At 44.1% G+C, this 19,710-nt stretch overlaps 2 protein-coding genes across 5 annotated transcripts in view; one reads left to right on the top strand and one right to left on the bottom strand.

Moving 5' to 3' along the window:
- Positions 1 to 3,974, top strand: part of gprc5ba (G protein-coupled receptor, class C, group 5, member Ba) — a 16,128-nt gene extending 12,154 nt beyond the window's left edge. For both annotated transcript variants that reach the window (XM_069702794.1, XM_069702795.1), the window contains exon 4: positions 285 to 3,974. In XM_069702794.1, coding sequence (XP_069558895.1) covers positions 285 to 329 — 45 coding nt within the window. In that variant the 3' untranslated portion in view covers positions 330 to 3,974. The remainder of the gene's footprint in view (positions 1 to 284) is intronic.
- iqck (IQ motif containing K) lies at positions 2,605 to 19,699 on the bottom strand. 3 transcript variants are annotated; one of them, XM_069702800.1, is made up of 10 exons: positions 19,083 to 19,699; positions 18,870 to 18,997; positions 18,635 to 18,785; positions 18,427 to 18,524; positions 17,771 to 17,823; positions 17,554 to 17,631; positions 17,274 to 17,358; positions 10,582 to 10,693; positions 6,771 to 7,015; positions 6,286 to 6,374 (listed from the first exon to the last, which is right to left on the bottom strand). In XM_069702800.1, the coding sequence occupies exons 1-9, from the start codon at positions 19,132 to 19,134 to the stop codon at positions 6,774 to 6,776; spliced, it is 999 nt and encodes a 332-aa protein (XP_069558901.1). In that variant the 5' UTR covers positions 19,135 to 19,699; the 3' UTR covers positions 6,286 to 6,374; positions 6,771 to 6,773. The 3 variants fall into 3 exon arrangements, with proteins under 3 accessions (XP_069558903.1, XP_069558900.1, XP_069558901.1); XM_069702802.1 differs by lacking the exon at positions 6,771 to 7,015 and having other exon boundaries at positions 2,605 to 6,374; XM_069702799.1 differs by having other exon boundaries at positions 6,285 to 7,015.
- Positions 19,700 to 19,710: the final 11 nt, after the last annotated feature.

The following is a 19,710-nucleotide window of genomic DNA, read 5'->3' on the forward strand; positions in this document are numbered from 1 at the left end:
TTTAAATCTTTTCACAGCTCTGAGTGGTGCCGCAGGTCTTCCTGTCAGACTGCAGGGAACAATCCACCAAACGGAGGACAGAGCATAAGCCTCCATGTAACCTGAGGCCCCCCCAAAAAAACAATAGGATTTTGAAATGACACTCTAGTCATAAATGTATGTATGCTGAGATTTGTAAACAAGTGTGAACGGAACCCTTGCAGCTGCTGTACGCGCGTGTGAATATATTGTATCTTACTCTCCAGATAGTTTATCGTTGACAAACTTAATTTTTCCCACCGCAGGTTCCCTCTGCCCCTCCCACCTACACGGGGAGGCAGCTGTGGTGAGCGAGAGGTTTGGAAAGAGGATGTGTGATAGAAAACGAACAGAAGAAGAGGATGGAGAGGGTGAGGAGGGGAGGGGCCCAGGACAAGGGGCCCGATGTGGTTGGATTGGATTTACAGCACAGATGCCTACAGGGGCCCTTTCACTCCGTGTACAGACTTTAACACTGACTGCGTGCCAATCAACTATTGTATGAGTGTGTGTGTGTGTGTGTGTGTGTGTGTGTGTGTGTGTGTGTGTGTGTGTGTGTGTGTGTGTGTGTGTGTGTGTGTGTGTGTGTGTGTGTGTGTGTGTGTGTGTGTGTGAGATTGAGAGAAAGTAGGGAATGGAGGACAGAGCTAAAGCTTTTCTAGCACACAAATCTCTATGGAAGAGTTTAAAAACTTGAAATGTGACCAGCAAGTAGCAAAACAAGACATACCGATCTGGATCTGAAAATATGAACCTGCAGTATTCATTTTTAGATTTTTTTTTTTTTTTCTTTTTTCGGTGTCGTGTGCTCTTCTGACACTACAGCGTTGTAGGCATCCTTGAAAACTGTGAAATGTGTCGCTTTTTTCCTGCTCTATCTCGCTTCCTGTGGGGCAGGATGTTTTTTCTGCTGCTCCTTCACAATGCTGGCACTCAAGTGGAAATTTTGGCTCCGTCCTCCATCTATCCACACTGTAGGTGAAGACAGAGCACATGGGCAACTGTACAGCTCGAGCACCGCCCTCTTAAAAATAATCCAGGCTCTGTGGGTGTGTATGTACAGGATATGAGAGGAGAGAGAGCGTGTGTGTGTGTGTGTGTGTGTGTGTGTGTGTGTGTGTGTGTGTGTGTGTGTGTGTGTGTATGTATTCCCAACAACTCTCCAGCTCCAACAAACCCTCTCTTTTCTCCAGACTGTTACCCCAGTAAGCCTTTTTCCTCCCTCTCTGTCTCCGGTCTGCATTTCTCTGCGCCGTCTGTGAATATAACGCATAACTCTTCTCACCTGGTGTCATCCTCCCACCTGCATGGACACTTTGCAAACACAATCTGTGAAGCCCGAACTGCAGCTCCAAAAGAAGCTCCCAGTGTCCCAGACACGACAAAAGCAGCCTGGACGGAGGGATCACGAGCTGCTAATGAGCCGCCGTTAGAAGATACACGACGGAGTGGATTGGATTATGATTGGACGAGGAGGGCGTCAGTCATCAGTGGGGAGGCGCTGCTTCCACGAATCTAGGTCAGACTGCTGTGCTCTCCCACATCTCCGGTGGCCACTGGCGGCTTGAAGCAGCCAGGAGAAACTGTCACTTTATATCAGCAGGAAACTGAGCGAGGAAAAGAAATGCGCTCCCGTTCTCAGTTCCTCTACCCGTGTTTGTGTGTGCGTACGTGAGTGTTGTAATTTCATGAGCGTTGGCGGGGAAATTTCAAAGTCCAAGTTGGTTTTCTGGTGCTAAATATTCCTCCACACGAGTCTCCAGTGAGGCCCAGAACTACAGAAACAAACACCGACGCAGATACAGTAGTCAAACTGTGAGTTACAGCCTATATATAGAGCTGCGGCTGGTGTGTGGAGATATCCTAGAGCCTTAGAAAGATCAGATTTACAGTGCAAGGTAGAAAGAGGAGGATCAAATATAAGAGGAGACGGAGGGTGGGGTGGTGGTGGTGGTGGGGGGGGAGGTGGTGGTGGGTGCGAAGGAAGGAGATAGCAAGAGACGGTCCAAGGGGAGTTGATGCGACAATGAAATCTCTTTGACTTCCTTCATTCAGCCTCCGATCCATGTGAGAAAATGGCTCCCTGGGTGTGTGTTTGTGTGCGATGTGGGGGGCGGCCGTGTTGCTCTGCTCCATGTGGTTGTCTTCTTTATCTGGTTAAGCGTCTCTCCCTCCTCTTCCTCCTCCTCCTGTCTTTCTGTGGTCATCTATAGCTCAAGTCCCCGTGCCAAGAAGGACTCTTGTTTCACTGGAGTCTCTGTTTCACACCCTTTCCCTTCATCATGACACCAGCTCTCTCCATCACCCGGGAAGCTGTGTACATAGTAGTGCAGTAAAGCTTTGCTTGCTTGTTTACTTTTTTTTTTTTTAACTGTAGGCTGAGTTTAGACACCAGTTGAAGCACTGACCACTGCAAACTGATTTTCTCTCTCCTTTTTTTTTTTATTTTTTTTTTTTAAACTGGTTTGCTTTGTGTTCACACATTTGCTTGTTGCTACATTATGCTTTTATTTTATTTTTTTCTCGCTGGTGTCTTTTATTTTTTAAACTAGCATTTTGGAAATGTTTTGCCAACACTAGATATGCTTTTTATTTTTTTTTGTTTGTTTGATTAATGTCCGAACAAATTATGCGAGTTGTCATTTAAAAGGATATACGTTGGTTGTACCTCCTATTCTCAGTCAAGACAGTGGTCCACTCTTTGCTGTCAAGGTGATACAAACATACTTATTTTAAATTTTTCACAAAAAACTACAATGGCTGTGAATAATTTTGGCACTTCATGCAGTAAACGATGACTTATTCTGTGATTCTTTGGGGATAACTATAAAAAGCAGTGCAGGGACGGCAGACTAAACTAACTTCAAGCCCACCAATAGTCAGTCTAGCGACCCCTGATCTTACATCAGACCTCGACTAAGAAAAGATTAGGGGTCAACTCTTAACTGCTGCTGTATGTTTATGTCTTACACACTGGCTATTCTAAAATAGGACTGGTACTTGCAGGCCAGCTTCATGCCCAAAGACAGCTTGTCTCGCTACGTCAGGCTCTGTTTGGGCCAACCCTGGTCAGAAACAGGCTGCAGGCCTCAGATCCATGCAAGAAGAACTGTCCTCAGGGTTTTGAATGGTCAGTTGTAAAGGGACAAAGCTCCTGAGTCTCAACACTCTTGAGGTTTCAATTCTTGTGATGTTTTCACTCAATGTGGAGTACAAAAAAAAAGAAAAGAATAATAACATGATGTGACTTCGTAGATTTTGCACTCGTCGACTACCTATCTGTGCATGCTTATCACCATTTCTACATATAAGACCTTTCTCAGACGTACTTTTGAATACTAACTCTATTTATGTAAAGGTCATGTGACAGCAATCATAATTTCAGTGTATATCAGACGACACACTTTCTTTAACACGAAAGAGAGCTGGTTGTTGAGAAGCAGAGATTAAAGTCAGGGGAAATGGTCCAAAATAGTATGATTCCCCAAAAAGGAACAACATGCCACCATCGTTGGACCTAATAATAACTTCCTCTGTTAGTTTGAAGTCTCGAGGGTAAAAAAAAAAGAAAAAAGAAAAAGGAATCTTTCGACTGATATTGTCTCTGTGTTTAAAATCAAATAGACTGTGGTGAAATTTGCACAAAACTTCTATGTTAAGTTTGTCGTCCCCAGGTAGCCCATTTGAACACCCATCCTCCCTGGGGTTGACATGTCCTTGCCTGTCCTCTCCTGATTTTTCTTGCCTTCGGACTGTTCCAGCGGGGCAGCTGACAGGGGTAATATTGGTTTTCACAGCTATGACTGTGCAGTGACGCAGCATGCCTATGTATAGAACTTGATCCCCCTGATTAGAAAAAGAACAAAAAAAACAAAACGGTTAACTCTCTTGTTTCTGTAACTGATTCAGGAAAAAAAAAGTTCAATAAAAGTGTCATGTTTGTAGTTAACTTTTAATTGAATGTGGTGTTTTCTTTTTCTAATAATACAGTTATACAGGAGAATATCAAAATGAAAAGCAAAAGATCTTTCATTTTTGAGGCAAATATTAATATCATTATGAATGTAAAAAAAGAAAGAAAGAAAAAACAATATAGTGTCAGGTATTTGTTATTTAATAGAATTGACCAATGTATGTAAGTGTAGCATTTACATTTAAAGGAAAAAGCTTCAGAGGTCTACTACAGGCTACAAACTATATAAAAAGGCAAAATCTCCTTAAATGGCAAAACATTCAATGATTATCTTTTTTGTTTGTTTGTTTGCTTGCTTGCTTGCTTGGAAAATACACTTATTTGCTTCTTTTTTTTTTACTGAGAATTAGTGGTAAATCTGAGGCTACGGCAAAAAGTTGCTATTTTTTTTAGCCTCGCCAAGATACTGAAAACGGGGTGAAACTCTTAACCTGTACAAAAACGCGTTTGTATAGAGTGATCACGGAGATGTAACACGTTGATGAGTAGGTTTTCACTGTGCTTATAGAAATATTTGGTTTCCTTTTTAACATAGCCAGGCAAACCGTTTCTCCTTGGTTGCAGTCTTTATGCTGACTCAGCTAACACGCTTGATCCACGGAGACGAGGAATGTTTTCAGACATATATTTTTCCTTTTGAGGATGCAGGTTGACGGACCATATCTAGCCAGGAGTTCAGCTATCTTTAATTTAGGCCTCCGATAACCTGCGTAGTTGTAGTTCAAACAATGTCTGGCATACTGCGTACTTCTGAGAGCATGAAGTATTAGTATGACAAGTGTATTACTGAACTGTTTCAGTTTTACTGAACACGGGGTTTTTTAAAATCTAGACTTCCACCTTCGGCCCGGAATCACAACTCGTCATGATCTGGCTGCGCTCGGATGGCCCGGTGCCTGCCTACTTCCCTTCTGCTGCCGTGCGATCCGGTTTCAGCCGGGGCCCCGAGCGCTGCCAGACTCTCTGGAGCTGGCTGCACTATCAGATGTCCCCAGAATGAAATGGGCTGTTTTATCACCTCACCCACTGGCAGCTGTCTCCCAGGAATCCACATACCTGCAAAGGGAGATACATGACCTCCTCCCCCTCCCCCTCTTCCTCCTCCTCCTCATGCCTCACGGTGAGGCAGCGCGCATCACCGACTGGGATGGTCAAGAACCCCCGTCCGTCATGAGACCGCCGAGGCAAGAGGGGGGAAGCAGCCGTATTCTCTCAGGTACGCCGGGTTCGTGGAGAGATGGGAATATGCCAGGAGTGCACTTCGTTCACTCAGCTTAATTGAACACGCAGTAAGGAGAAGACGGTTAAAAACCTGGATGGTCTTTTAGTGTGGCATAAAAGAGAGCAAAGAGCTGCAGAGTCGGATGAGCAGCACGCAATGTTTTTGTTTTTGTTTTTGTTTTTTTTGCAAATCAAATTTCACGAACTTTTCACGGCCGATCCGTGACATTTGAGACGATGTTTGATCGCCACCGGCTGCCAAAAACAGATAGCCGAAGGTGCCGGCCTCAGTAAGGGCAAAGCAAAAATGTCTAACCATCGGTTGTATGATGCAAAAGACCAAATACTAACTCAGCTGTTGGATGGATGGATGGATGGATGGATGGATGGATGGATGGATGGATGGATGGATGGATGGATGGATGGATGGATGGATGGATTTCTTCACTACAGCAGCATGTACAGGTAAAGGGTAAAAGCAATAAAAAAAAATTAAAAAAAAAAGACAGAATAAAAAGAGAGGTAGTAAAAAATATTAAACATTACATACAAATGAAATAAAATAATATTTAAATTAAAGCACAGTGGAACAAATTTTAACAAACAACAGCGCGTATGCGGGATTACGTGGGAATAAAATGCAGTATGAACAAAATCTACGAGCAGATCCACTCCGTGCTGAAAATATTAGGCGAGCACTTTCATCATACAGTGAAATTCTTCTATGTATATATCTACTGTGATGTTGTTACTTTATGTCATGTACTTAACTTTTCTATTTTAGCCGAAGTCCAATTAGTAGAAATGTTATATTATTGATAAATTTGCACATTACATGTTTTTTGGTTTTGTTTGTCTGTACAGCTTCAGCATAAACACACTAAAATATCTATTGCGAAAAGGGCACCATGTGAAACTTCTTCTGAGGTTATTATCGCCTGCAAAGTGGTAACATCTCGGGAGAATATCAGACTTTACTTTTGCTGCCGTCAGACAGCCGTCAATCACCCACCGGAGATCTCGCTGATGTTTTTGAACCCTCTTTAATTCTCCGTTTCCCTGATAAGCTTTCTTGATGAACAGGACAGGAGGCGCTGCTCTGTGGTCACCGATTTCTGGCCCTGGGAACACCATGACCCCCTTGGTGAAGTGAGATGTGTCACTAGAGGAAAAGGAAAAGACAGATGAAGGAAATATGGTTATCTTCCAGTTGGGTATCAGCTAGAGGTCCTGAGAGGGGATATTAAGTCCGTTACAGGAGGTTTCACTCTCCACAGCATAATACGTGAACCGTGCTACGTGGTTTTCATTTGTTGGACGAGACTCGTGAAGGGAAGTGATCCATCAAAAAGGCAATGAAAGCAATAAACTAATTAGACACGGATCTCGGAGCATAAATCCTTGCCAGGGCATATCCAATTGGTTAGAGACGTTTTTAATGGCTTGTTTTGAGTGATCACTTTGGCCAGTTTGACATCAACCTAATACAGTTTAATAGCCTTTAAACACCAGGAAAACCTTGTACACAGAGTTAATGATTTCAGTCAGCAGTACCAACCGTCTAGCTCGGGTTGTGATTCCCTTGTAAAGACGGAGACGCCGCATTTGGAGATTTGTCAACAGGCTCGGACACAGTCAGGAAATTAGTCATGCTGGTCGTGAGCAAGTCAGCAGCCTCTGGGGTCATCTGAGTGGTGGGGGTGTGGACCGTGGTGCTCTGGGGGGTCGGGGAAACCACCTGGATGGACACGTCAGAGTTCCCGGGTTGGGGGCTCTCTGGAGGATCCGTCATCAACAAACCCACTGGAGACGAACGAGAACTGCATCTTTAATGTGTTTATTGATTTTCAAGCAAATCGTAATGCATTTTCATCATTTAGAAATGCACATGCTGTACCTCGACAACAAGATTCACTGCGCTATTCTGCAGCGCTAAATTGTTCACCGAGGTGACTGAGTAGTACCTTTTAAAAAAAAATAAAATAATACTTTCTTAACTGTTAAAAATGTAAAAACTCAGAGTTGTCGGTCAGATTATTTCCGGTGAAAGATTTTACAGACTTTATTTTGCGCAACTTTCCAATTCTAACACAAACGTGTCTACATTGGTAACCAATTTGTTTTTAAAAAATTGTAATATTAAGTATAAGTTTTGCTATTCCCAATTATAGATAGACACTATGGTTGTCTCGGAGGAGTAAATCTATGATGATCAGACAGTTACATTTGACCATTCGGGCCTCAAACGAGAGCGACAAACAGATTGTAAATTATGGCAGTGATAAGTTGCTTTGATTTATTAACACGCTAATGACTGATGAAGTGTACATTTGAACTAACCTGCAGTATTTTAGTCGAAAAAGTGCATCGATACTACAAGCGGCATCAGTGTATGGAGTGGTGGAGCCATTTAGTGCTTTTTCCTCATCTAAAAATGAATTTTCCCGTTTCAGATACCACGACTTTTTTTTTGGAGCTATTTATAAACAGGATGAGGAGGGTCTTTATGTACGTGAAGATCTTAAAAACGGAGGAAAGTGCTACAGCAATTCACCCATTTCTACATCCATTTCATTTCATGATAAACTACTGACAACAACATGAAGTACAGCAGTCAAAACTCCAGCAACACTCAGTACATATGGAACAACTTTAATTTTAAGGTCACTTTTTTTTTTTTTTTTTGGGTTAAATACTACAAGTGTTGCTGCAATTTTGACCTCTGTAGACTCTTTTTTTTCTTTCTTCGTGAGCCCTTGGCAGCGGGTGAACCTGCCGGAAACCTTTATCCAACAACATGAAGCACAAGACGAAGCTGTGACAACTGCCTCCGTTTTAACAGGGTGATGGTAAACGCCCAACGCGCCGGGCTGCGGTCAAGGACGGACATGTGGTGATTCATTAACTGTTGAGAGCTGCACCTGTCAAGGGAGCTGTGACCTTCTGACCTTCTGACATATCGGCGTGTGTCTGCTCTTTGCCTTATTGTTCTTCTCTCCCATCGCTGACCGATTCTGATTTCAGACTATGAAATGGCCGGAGAGCTTTGCATGCTGGCTTCCCCCCCGGGGGGAGGGGGGGGGAGGGGCAGATGAGATGAGTGCAGCTGCCGCTGCTGGACCGACTTAAAGGGCGTGCATGCGGTAGGGTGAGGGGTGAGGGTGGGGGGGGGAGGCTTCCCTAAATAAATTCTTCCACACCCTCTCTCTCTCTCTCTCTCTCTCTCTCTCTACCTCTGTCCCACATGGGTCAGTTGTCTGCGAGTGCTGGAGGGCAGTGTTCGCTTCATTACGCCCCCCCCCCCCCCCCAAAAAAAAAAAAAAAAAACAACACTGGAAAAACCAGCCAACAAACTGCAACTTCAGCACCGTCCCCCCCCCACCCCCCACCCCACCCCCCTCGCTGCTGTCCCGCACATTTCTGGTTCTCTCCCATTCTCGTCCGTTTCGGATTCTGCTGAAGAGGTCAGGCAATGGTTCCCATTCAGGGATGACCGTCTGGACAAGACCCCTCTCGCGCACCGACACGCTCTCTTGCACGCACAACCCCCCCCCCCCCCCCCCCCTTTGCCAGAATGTCCAGGTCAGCAGTTAGCAGTAGCAGCAGTTAGCAGCGGGGCAGCGCGGCGTGGCCGTGGAAGAATGTCCGCCGGCCGGCCGGCCGGCCGGCCTTCAGCTGCAGCTGCAAGCGAGCGCCTTTGTTGCGTGGAATGTTGCCGGTGTGGAAGCGACCTGCGCTCACGATGGTGTCGTTCATTGTTCGCAAAGCGACAAAAACAGAGAAAGTGTTGTGACCAGCTTTGACGTGCATTACCGGAGCGCGCGCGTTCGCCGCGCCGTCAAGAAGGCCGAAAGCGCGCGCGAATTAATAATCGTTGGGTCTTGCGAAGACAACAATCTTGTGTTACTCCTCGCTTTGTTTTATATTTAATATGTCCGAACTACATCTAGAGGCTGACTTTTTTTTTTTCTAAAATATGTATTTTTTTTTCCCCCATGCATACATCATTATTTTACAAAACATACATCTGAGGATTCTTTTTTTTTTTTTGGGGGGGGGGGGTTCCCACATAGAAATGGGTTCAGTACAAAGAACAGAACATTTTGAAGAAATTGTGGCATTCATCGTAAAGAGCATGCTTCAGTAAAATGTGGAGATTTTAATTATTCGGGGTGTACATGCTGTATTGCGGTATAGCTGTGCTTTGAGCTAAATGCTAACGCTAGCGTGGCAACATGCGTCCAATGACGATGTTAACATGCATGCTGCTGAGCAGATATAATGCTAACTGTGTTTATCACTTTAGTTTATCACGTTTATATGGTCATTTAATTTAGCAATGAGCACAAAACAGGAATTTCATTCCCTTTTTTTTTTTTTTTTAGATAAAACAATTCCTCAAATTTAAAAGAAGTTGATCTCATAGTTGATCAAAAATGTCATCCTGGGGATGCAACGAAGGGAAAGTTATGAGGCTTCATCGCCGTGCATCTTTTCATCGAGCTCAATTTCGCAGTGGTTCTTTTTGGTTCGACTTGGGCAGCCTCTTGTTACTTGTTCTCCAAGGAGGCACCGGTCAGGAATCATCTCTGCATCATTTCTACACCGCTGTGTGCTTTGTGTGCATTTCCGAGGACAAAGTTTTAGTCTCTATCCTTGAGCTCTAATGTCAGTCAATCACACCGGACGTGGGTCTGCATTCCCAGCTGCTCTGCTCTGTCCTTCAAGTGTACACACGCAGTACACACGCAGTACACACGATACACGCAGTACACGCACATTCACTCGAGGGCCCAGACACACAAATCATTTTACACGTCTCCGTCTTCATGTCTTCACCCTGTAACTCCTCTCTTTCTTCACATGGATGGACCCCCCCCCCCCGCCGTCCCCCCGCTCCATCCTCTGCCATCTTTGTCACACAAACACACCCGTGACCCGTGCAGACATTCTCGCGACCTTCTCTCTTGGTCTTACTCGCTCCCCCTTTTTTTTTTTTTTTTTTTTTCTCTCTCTCTCTCTCTCTCTGTCGCTGCCCCCGGAGTCCACATCTTACAGCTTTAACGTCAAAGCCCCCCCCCGCTGGGATGAATACTGTATCTTTGCAGCGATTTATAAGCGTGAGACTATCCCGCGCACATGGTTAACAAGCGTATATGTGTATTCATGAACAGGGTTGATGTCTCTGCATTCTGGCATGTTTGTATGAACATGAACGCGTCTATCAGCCTATCAGCAGCTGTTGTCGGCCAGAGACGGGAGGAAAAAAAATAAAAATAAAAATAAAAAATCAATGGTATTGTGTTGCCAGCCAGCCTGAGGCCCGGCGATGGGTGATACCGTGCGAGTGTGTTCGTGCGTGCGCTCACCTCGGCTCTCTTGCCGCGCCCAGAACCGCTCGACAGTTTTGGCAATGTTCTGGTTTCCCCTCAGCTTTCTCTGCCACTGGCGCAGCTGCTGCACATCTGGGCACGCTCTGACCTATAACAATCGCAGCACACGTGTGAAGGCAGCACATGCATATATTCACACAAGCAAAACATCATCAATAACTTGATTAGGCTGCAAGCCAATCAGTACCCACAAGTCACCGCTGTTGTTTAAGGTGGCCCATTTAGAAAGCTTTGGTTAGTACAGCTTCGACTTGTACAGGGAAAATGGCTCATTTGCTTTGTTTGGAGACGCCACGTCTGGATTTCTTCATCCTTCCAGTAAACCAAATATTTATGTTCATTTTACAAGATTGATCGATTATATCTTTACTGCAAATTAAAACCAAATAGGTGAAACAACTTAATAAACATGCTGTTAGATACTCTGTCATCTTTCCTGCTAGTCCAGCCCGTTGTTTTAAAAGCTGTAACTTCTATTTGTCTATTTCACTTTTCTTTATCTTTTTTCTTACCATGGTGTATTTAACTGTACTGTACAAAAAAAACCCCAAAAAAACCTATATATCTATATATAACTGTAGTGTTGAAGTATTTTAATCTTGATTTTTTTTTTTTTTAATGTAAAGCTCCTTGTAGCTTTAATTTCAAATGTGCTCTTTCAATAAAGTTTGTTATTATTACGACATCCGACAGGTTCCTGTTGTTCTGCACAGTCGCTGTTAAGAGTAATCAATCACGTAAAGATATAATATATAATTAATGTAAATATAATATGAATATATTTGTGTACGTGTCATGTGGGCGGTAAATAGGTGGAATTATGCTATAGATGTGTGCAGCCTTTTGTCAGGGAGCAGTTTTTGATTCTTCTTTCTGTCCAGGCTGTAGTTAGCATGAATTATGCGATTGTTCTTGGAGGAAACCCCCACAGTCGCTGTGAGTTTGTGTGAGGGCTGCTGGGTTTCCTCAGAGATTACTAAACAGGTTTGCTGCTTCAGATGAAAAGAAAACGTCCCCCGAATAGCACACTCTCCTTTCTTTATCTCCCCCTCCTACAACTGCTCCTCACTAACTAGGCCTCCTTCGCCTTCCGTTTCTTCCCTCTATCTCCTAGTTCCTCCTCTCTCTCTCTCTCTCTCTCTGGGAGGCTCTGGTCCTCCCCTCTCTTCTCCTTCACTTCCCAGACCTGCATCTCCTCAGATAGTGTCTCTCAAACCAAGTTCACCTCACCTCTCTCCGACACGTCAGTGTTTCATCCCGCTCCGTCCACAGTCTGTCCCACCTCAACCTCTCTCCAGTCTTGTTTTTACATTACATTTCATTCAGCTGACGCTTTTATCCAAAGTGACTTACAATGAGTTGTGTTTCCCACTGCTCCGTGCAACCCCAACATTCTCCTATGTGCCTGGTTGTGTGGCAACAATAGTGTTGCTATTAATGGGTATGAAAGTGGGGCTGTTATATAAGCCCAGCGATGGGTTTAAGAATGGGTAAGACGAGCGAGCTAGTTAATTCATTGGGTGTCACAGAGGCGCACCAGCCCCTCCACTGATGGGAGCAGATCATAGAAATGGAAATGAGGGGTGAGGGTCAGTGTTGGTTAGGGGGTGGGGGGTGGGGTTGGAATCAGTTGTGTTTGCTCACCATCGCCTGTGTAATCTGTTTGTGTCCGTGTGTGCCATTGGTGTCCTCCATGAATCTTAAATCTCCTTTTCTGCCCGTGTTGCTGTCAGTTACTCCTTAATTGATAGAAACATTTGATGGGCAAGGAACCACACTGCTTCATAATGTGCCTCACACACACACACACACACACACACACACACACACACACACACACACACACACACACACACACACACACACACACACACACACACACACAAAATCAAATTCAGTCCTTGGAAAGCTGAATGTACAAGCTCTATACAGTGTGTGGACGGTTTGATTGTGACAGCAGGAGACAAATAGCTGTGTTGAGTGAGTGAGTGAGCGAGCGAGCGTGCGTGCGTGCGTGCGTGCGTTTTGAAGCTTGTCTGTGTGCATCAGCACAGCTGATTAGTAGGGGTAAGGTATTGTTTTGATCTTGTGCATGAAGCTGACATCGGACTCTGTGCGATTGGGTTTCTTTGTGCTGTGTGTGAGCATAATGCCGTTTGACTGACACCAAAATGGTGTTCTTGGTAAATCTTCGCCAACACGGTATCTTCTTATAATCATCTGCGTCACTGCAGACGTGGCAGAGTGTGGTTTAATGTGCATGTGAGTCAGTCCCCATGCTGCGTGCTGGCATGAAGGCAGGGATTAGAGCGATTGGAAAAATGACCAAGACATCGCAAGGCCGCAGTCGTCCACATGCATTACTTGAGATGCAAAAACGCAACCACAAGCAAATACACACAAACACACAGATAAGTTCTGTGGACCATCAGCAGCATAAGTAGACCCCCTCCCCCAAGCACACGCGCATACACACCGCAGTAGCAAATGGCATTCAACCATGCGGTGACAAAAAACTGTGCAGATGCTTTGTCACACAAACTGCAGTCCCGTTGCAAAGCCTTTCAAGCTGCATTCTTTTTTTTGTGTGTGCAGAGCTGCCTGTGAGACCGAGCTTCTCACCCGGTCTCACACTCTGCAGCGGCACAATGGCTTCTGTTTGGAGGACCTGGCCGCAGTAATATCACTGACAAGCTGCATAAAGACACGGCCACAATCTGCCCCATCTACCCTTCACACTCCAGCCACCCACTCATCCATCATCTTTTTGTCCATCGATGCCTCCATCACCAAGCGACCTGTGGTCGTGTTTCAAGCCTCTCCAGTCTCAACCACAGTAAGTGGTTGCACTTTGACCCTACTGGGCTCTGTAAAAACACTGACAAGTTAATAAGGGCTAAAATACTTTTTTTTTTTTTTTTTTTATTACAGATGAAAATTGAAATCACAGGTCTGACTATGTAGGCTTTTCATGCTCTGACCGGTCCGTCTCATTTTGGGACAACATGCCACCACAGCCCATCTGCAGGAGGGGCCAGTGAGGACCAGGCTACTGAATGTCCTGCGTGCCTGCTGTGACATATTTTCTGCATGAGTGTCCCTGCACGTGGTCCACCACCGACTTAACACTGAACCTCAATTCAAACCATTCATCTAACGCTGCCCTCGGATCATTCGGCTGGAATCACAGACCTACTTCTGCTGTTGACGTTACAGTTCTCTCAATGTCTGTCTGCGTGTGCGTATATGTGTGCGTGTGCGTGTGTGTGTGTGTGCGTTTGTGTCAACCATCTCTATTGGTTTATGTCAAGTGGAATACCACTCAGAACTCGTAGTGCCCTACTTTTGAACAATAAGTGTGCCTGCTAGTCCAAGACGACTTCTTAGGCATGTAGGGAGTGTAACAGGGCTTTTTTTTTTTTTTTTTTTTAAACCAGTCAAAATGATATAACCAAAGAAAATAATAATAATAATAATATAAACCTACAATTAAACCGTCACAATAAAATGTGTGAGCATTCTAAACACAGAAATCGCCATGAAAAGTAAAACAACTTATGCTTTTGAAACACAAGTTTAAAATTTTGGGAAACATTTACTTTCCTACGCAAATGAACGCAAAGTGTAAAAGCAACAATTCAATATCTCATCGGTAGTTTTATGGTGGACTTTTGTCTTGGCTCAGAGCTGCTTGACTGCTCCCTCGGAGCGAAGCCAGCTCTATCCCTCTGTTTGCCAAGATAAAGTACAAGCTTCTAGCTGTATGGCTTCATATTTACCAGACAAATATGCGAGTAGTATCAGACTTCTCATCTATACATCTCTCCACCAGAAAGTGAATACGTGTATTTCCCAAAAGTGTTGAACAAAAGAACCACATCTAACAACCCATCGTGGACGGAAACAAGATAACCAGTCAAAAACAAACATGCTAACTGATTTGACTTTAGTTCGACTAAATTGTGATTTATTATGAGGTTTGGCGGTCCAGGCGGTGGCCGTGCTCCAGTTAGGACAAGGCCAGCCATAGTGATTACACACTTAATAAATCTGCAAATGGACCCAGTGGAAATGACGATGATAAAAGCCTTCGTCTCTACCTGACCACAACCACCAATATTGATGGCCGAATTATCATGGGAATTTATTACACAGCAGCAACACTGCTCTAACTCGGCTTCTGAGACTTGAGTAATCCTGAGACGTCTTAGCAATCACTGAAGAGTGCGTGTGCGTGTGTGTGTTTGTGTGTGTGTGCACGTACATATGTGTGCATTGCAGTAGCAGGCATGGATGAATGGATTAGAGTTGGGTTAAGGCACACAGTGCAAAGTAGATTATGTAATATGTTTAGACCTAGCAGCTCTTTAGGGTTCTACGTGAGTGAAATAAGAGACAATCGCATTGTCTGGGTCAGAGATGCGAGTTAGCGTGCGTGTCTCTCAGTGTGTACTAATAACTCTCCCGCTGCTCTTCCACAGTCCTCAGCGTTTTGATGAAAGAGATTAATAATGGAGGGATAAAACTCAGATCCATGAACATTCGCCCCATCCCGGCTTCCTGGCCTTCAGTCTGTCTGTCTTTCTTAGCAGAACACAAGTACACACACACACACACACACACACACACACACACACACACACACACACACACACACACACACACACACACGCTCTGCAGTCAGCGCTGCGTCAGGCAGGTTATATAACAGCTGGAGAGAGGGGAAAGAGACGGTGCATGTTGGGGGTTAAGAGAACAGCCTATATTGATCTTATACTGATTGCATATTCTATAGCAAAACCCTATAATCCTATTATACTTATATAAACCCTGGAAAATATTCTCAAGTACTTAAAAATCTCCCACTGAAGCAGGTTTTAGTGAAATACCGTTTTGTTATTGTTCACTTAAGAGAGGAGATCTGTGAAGTATGGTGTCTTGATTGGAAAATTACTTGAGAATATATGCAATAAATGATGTTTAATTTTCATTGAAATGGGAGACAATAAATTGTAACTTTCAATTACCACATGCCGTTTGGAAACACTTATGCCAGCAGAAGTTGGACTGTGCTTCACAGTGGAGTGTTTGTGCTGTTGACTGCTGTTTGTCTACAGTCAAGGTAACAGCAGCCGTGACACACTACAGCGCCTGACAGGACTCTGCCAACCCAAAATATCTCCACCCCGTGTATCATAAATAAGTCATGATCCTCTGTGTCTTCAAGAGGCCAATCCTCAACTTCAGACCCCGATTGCGCTGCTTCTTTCAGTGTCCCTGTGCCTCTCGAGGCTCTCTGAATATTCGTACTCTACAAATGTTGGCAAGGCTGCATTTGCCTCCGTCTTGCTCCATTCTTAATCTGAAACATCCGCTTGCCTCTTTCCTCCCTTTTGTCATTCAACCGAAAATGTTCCAAACATAGCCCGAGCTTCATCCTTCCACATAATCTTCCCATTCTCTCCCTGCTGACTTATGTGTCTCTCTCTTCCTCTAGATCCCTTGGGGTGCTCGGCTGCAGTGCTATCAGTGGCCCTACTGAACCTCTCTCAGTTCCGGGTAAACACAGTGACGAGGGACAGGCAGCTCACTGCTGCCACCTCATGTGAGCAGAGGCCAATTAGATTTTGTGCAGTCAAAGGAAAATAAAAAATAAAAAGAGAGGCAGTGTTGCCCCCTGCTGGTGCGCAAGCAGTTCAAAACTGGATGCGTGCGCCACACATTCAATCTGCCTTTTCATGCCCACACAACAATGCTCAACGCCCACATGTGCAGACACAGCTTTAGGTCATTCAAATGCATTATAATCGTACATGCCAGCACAGCTGGCATCTTTTCCTCTCAATGATTTGTGCAGCGAGACTGATTCCTTCCATAAGCATTTAGGGATAATTTAGGAGAAAAAAAAAAAAAAAAAAAAAAAAAAAAAGAGTTTCTGTTGAGACAAAAAAACAACAACAACAACATGACCCTTGCTTGTCGTGTTTATCAAGTGTGTGAATGTGAAGAAAATCACTGCTATTTGCCTCTGGTAGTTTTTGTGTGGGTCTATTTATATCGCAGTACAGAGCACTTGAGTCCACAACACCCACACAGGAGGGAATTAAAGCCTGGCATCACTGATGACATAATCAAGCTGCTGAATAAAATTGCAGCCCCTGTGGAAGAAGGGATGGGATTATACAACAACAAGGCATTGAGGGCCAATGCACATGCAGGAGGATGCATATTTTATCCTAACAGAACCCCACCCCAACCCACCCCCCCTCTAGACTGGTCTCGTGAGATGATTGCAGGATTCCTTCACGCCTTCTTCTTCTTCATTTCCCCCCCCCCACACACACTAACTTCTTAAATCAATTTGGCTATGGCCAAACTTACGTGTAAGTATGTTGAGTGATAGGTCGTAAACATTGTAATGTAATATGCATCCAAAACGAAGCAACATATTTGTACTTTTTCTTGGCTTTGAATGTGACAAACCTCCCTGATTTTCCAAGACTTTATGTTTGTGTTGATTGACCTTTTTTGAGGCTTTTCAGACCCATGTCAGGACCCTGCAACTAAATTTACAGAGTCTTTTCCACTCTGCTAGCCCTTCTTCTTCTATAAGTGGTTGGACAGAAAGCCTCTAAACAACATTCTGCTTCAAGTCATGTCCGGTGTACCTTGTATCCCCTCCAGAAACCCTGAATGAGCAGTGCAGCCTGATCCTCGCTCAGCAGCAGAAACAGAGGGATGGGAGGCCTGGGGCTAGAGAACGGGAAGAGATGGGGGAAGAACGAGTGATGAGACAAGATGGGAGAGTATGTGTCTTCTTCTGCAAGAGCGTGCATGTTTGTGCATTGTCATAATTTAAGATTGTTTTCTGTTATAACCTCTAGACGGAACCATTAGACTATACGTGTGTGTAGCAAAGTGTGTGAGGCACGTTGAGCAGACACTCACTGAATGCTGAGCCAGTCCTTGACAAAGGGGATGTCGAGAAATTTCACTGGAACCTGTCCTCGCCTGCAGGGGTTATTGCTGAAGAAACATGACCCACGCACAATTTTTCCATGCACAGCACTTACAATATGACATCTGAGCGAATTTACGTTGAGTATCGAGTGCAGAGGTGTGTGTGTGTGTGTGTGTGTGTGTGTGTGTGTAGGAGGGCTCTTACTTGTAGAGCCACTCGGTTAGAAAGTCGCATCCATCAAACGCCGTTATTTTCCTCTGAAACACAAAGGAGCGGTTCAAAATAAAAGTCCTGCATTCAAAATTTCTATTCACTAAAAAGGACAGAATTTTTATTAGCAAAATGTACAAGTGCTAAAACACAAAAACTACTGTTATTATTACTATTGAAGATCATATGACTGGTTTATTACATACATATAACTATCAGCATTTTATTGCAATAGTTGCAAAAAAAAAAAAAACGTGTGGCAAATTTCAATGTACTCGTACACACAATTTTATAAGCAGATAATGTGATTTTTATTCAAACGTTAATATTCAGTACAATTACATTTTTGGACAATAAATCTTTATATTTAAACATAAATGCGCTTCTCGATCAGATGTGCCTTTACGGTGTCTGAACCTAGTGTTGTAGGGGAGAGTGTAATCACAGCGCCCGGGTAACTTCAGCCTACTTATTATTAGTGACTTTTACACTTACATTGCACCACATGTGAAACGTTGACTTAGTGGACAACAGTTTTTTTTTTTACATTCCAGTGCAGTGCAAAACAAATTCAAAATTTTAGAGTCGTAATAAATCTGTGGGGCATTTTAACCTTTGGCCACGAGATGTTTATCAAATGAAATATAGACCTCAAAACATCTGTGTTTCTTTGCTTCACCCAGCAAAGCCTCCAGTCCAGGGAGAAGCACCGGAAACACTCGGCTCTCCAAGAAACGTGGGACAGGACCTGACGCAAACACACCAATAAGTAATGAATACTTAAGTCTGGATAGCATGATATATTTGCATAGTGTCCCCCCCCCACCCCCCTTGCAGGGCAGAGGCCTTTCATCTTACGTATATAGAGTTGTGGAGCAGATGCAGCTTCAGGGGCTGAAGTGCGCATCCGGTGTGAAGGACGACGTTTTTCTGACACGGAGCAGCCGGAGAGAGCAGGGTGGCCGAGAAGAGGGTCAGAGACTCTCGGAGGATCATCGTCCACAAACACCTGATTAAAAAAAAAAAAAAAAAACACAGTTATGTCAAAAGTTGCTGCCAGACAGATCAGACGGTGCATATTTGTACCACTTACCTTGTCTGCGGTAAGTCCATAGAAAACAGGGGAGTGTGCGCTGCCGCTGTAGTGGGAGAGCAGAGTGCTCCCCGAGCTGCAGTCTGTCCACACAGCGTTGGGAGAGCTTGGCTGCTCAGCTTCAAACTCTCCAAAAAAAAACCACACCAAACAAATAAACTTCAATTTTTCAGCTCACAAACGCCTGAGCAAACAGTGCGTCTATTGTCTTACCTTCACACACCGTTTGCCACAGTGATTTTTTGTCAGCGATTATCTTTGCCATGATCGTGCCTGTTTTCCCCCGAGTGGTTGCCAAGGACTGTCCAGTTGCCAAGGAAGTATATCCCCGACTTCCGGTGTAAACAAGTTTAGAGCACAAGAGCAGCAAACTCGTTTTTTTTTTTTTTTTACTTTAATATACGATCTATGAGCGGACACCGGTGAGACGTATCAGATTTCATTAAAAGTTTTCACGATGACAAACCGTTTTAACTCCAAACTGAGTCTTTGGGAGCTTCACAAACTAATAGTTTCCTGCATCACGAGGACGTCAAAGTTAACTACAACGAACACAACAAATCATATAAAATAAGCGGGAGTAGTTTTGTTAACAACTACTGCGACCGATTGTGTGGATGTGTGCCGTCCTCTTTGAAACCCCTAAAATGATCTATGGAGAACTTCTCTTTAATTCTACAGTCCCCAAACTGGCCACTAGACTGCAGCAAATAACTTGCCATTAAAAATAATTGACCGAAGTTCTGGCGAAATATTTTGATAAAAAGGGTTGATAACCTATTGATACTGTAACTAAAACAAGGAAAAATACTCCCAATGGTGTATAAACGGTTCCAACTTT

Source organism: Brachyistius frenatus, unplaced genomic scaffold (assembly GCF_029030835.1).
Source record: "Brachyistius frenatus isolate BFR_SWC_R1_liver_20210118 unplaced genomic scaffold, ASM2903083v1 Contig_43, whole genome shotgun sequence".
Taxonomy (NCBI): Eukaryota; Metazoa; Chordata; class Actinopteri; family Embiotocidae; genus Brachyistius; species Brachyistius frenatus.

Coding starts and splice junctions, on each gene's coding strand:
- iqck (XM_069702799.1), bottom strand. CDS start 19,134: ATGGCAAAGATAATCGCTGACAAAAAATCACTGTGGCAAACGGTGTGT. Junction 17,359..17,553: donor AAGGACTGGCTCAGCATTCA/GTGAGTGTCTGC, acceptor CCCGTTCTCTAG/CCCCAGGCCTCCCATCCCTC. Junction 10,694..17,273: donor GTTTCTGGAGGGGATACAAG/GTACACCGGACA, acceptor CGATTGTTATAG/GTCAGAGCGTGCCCAGATGT.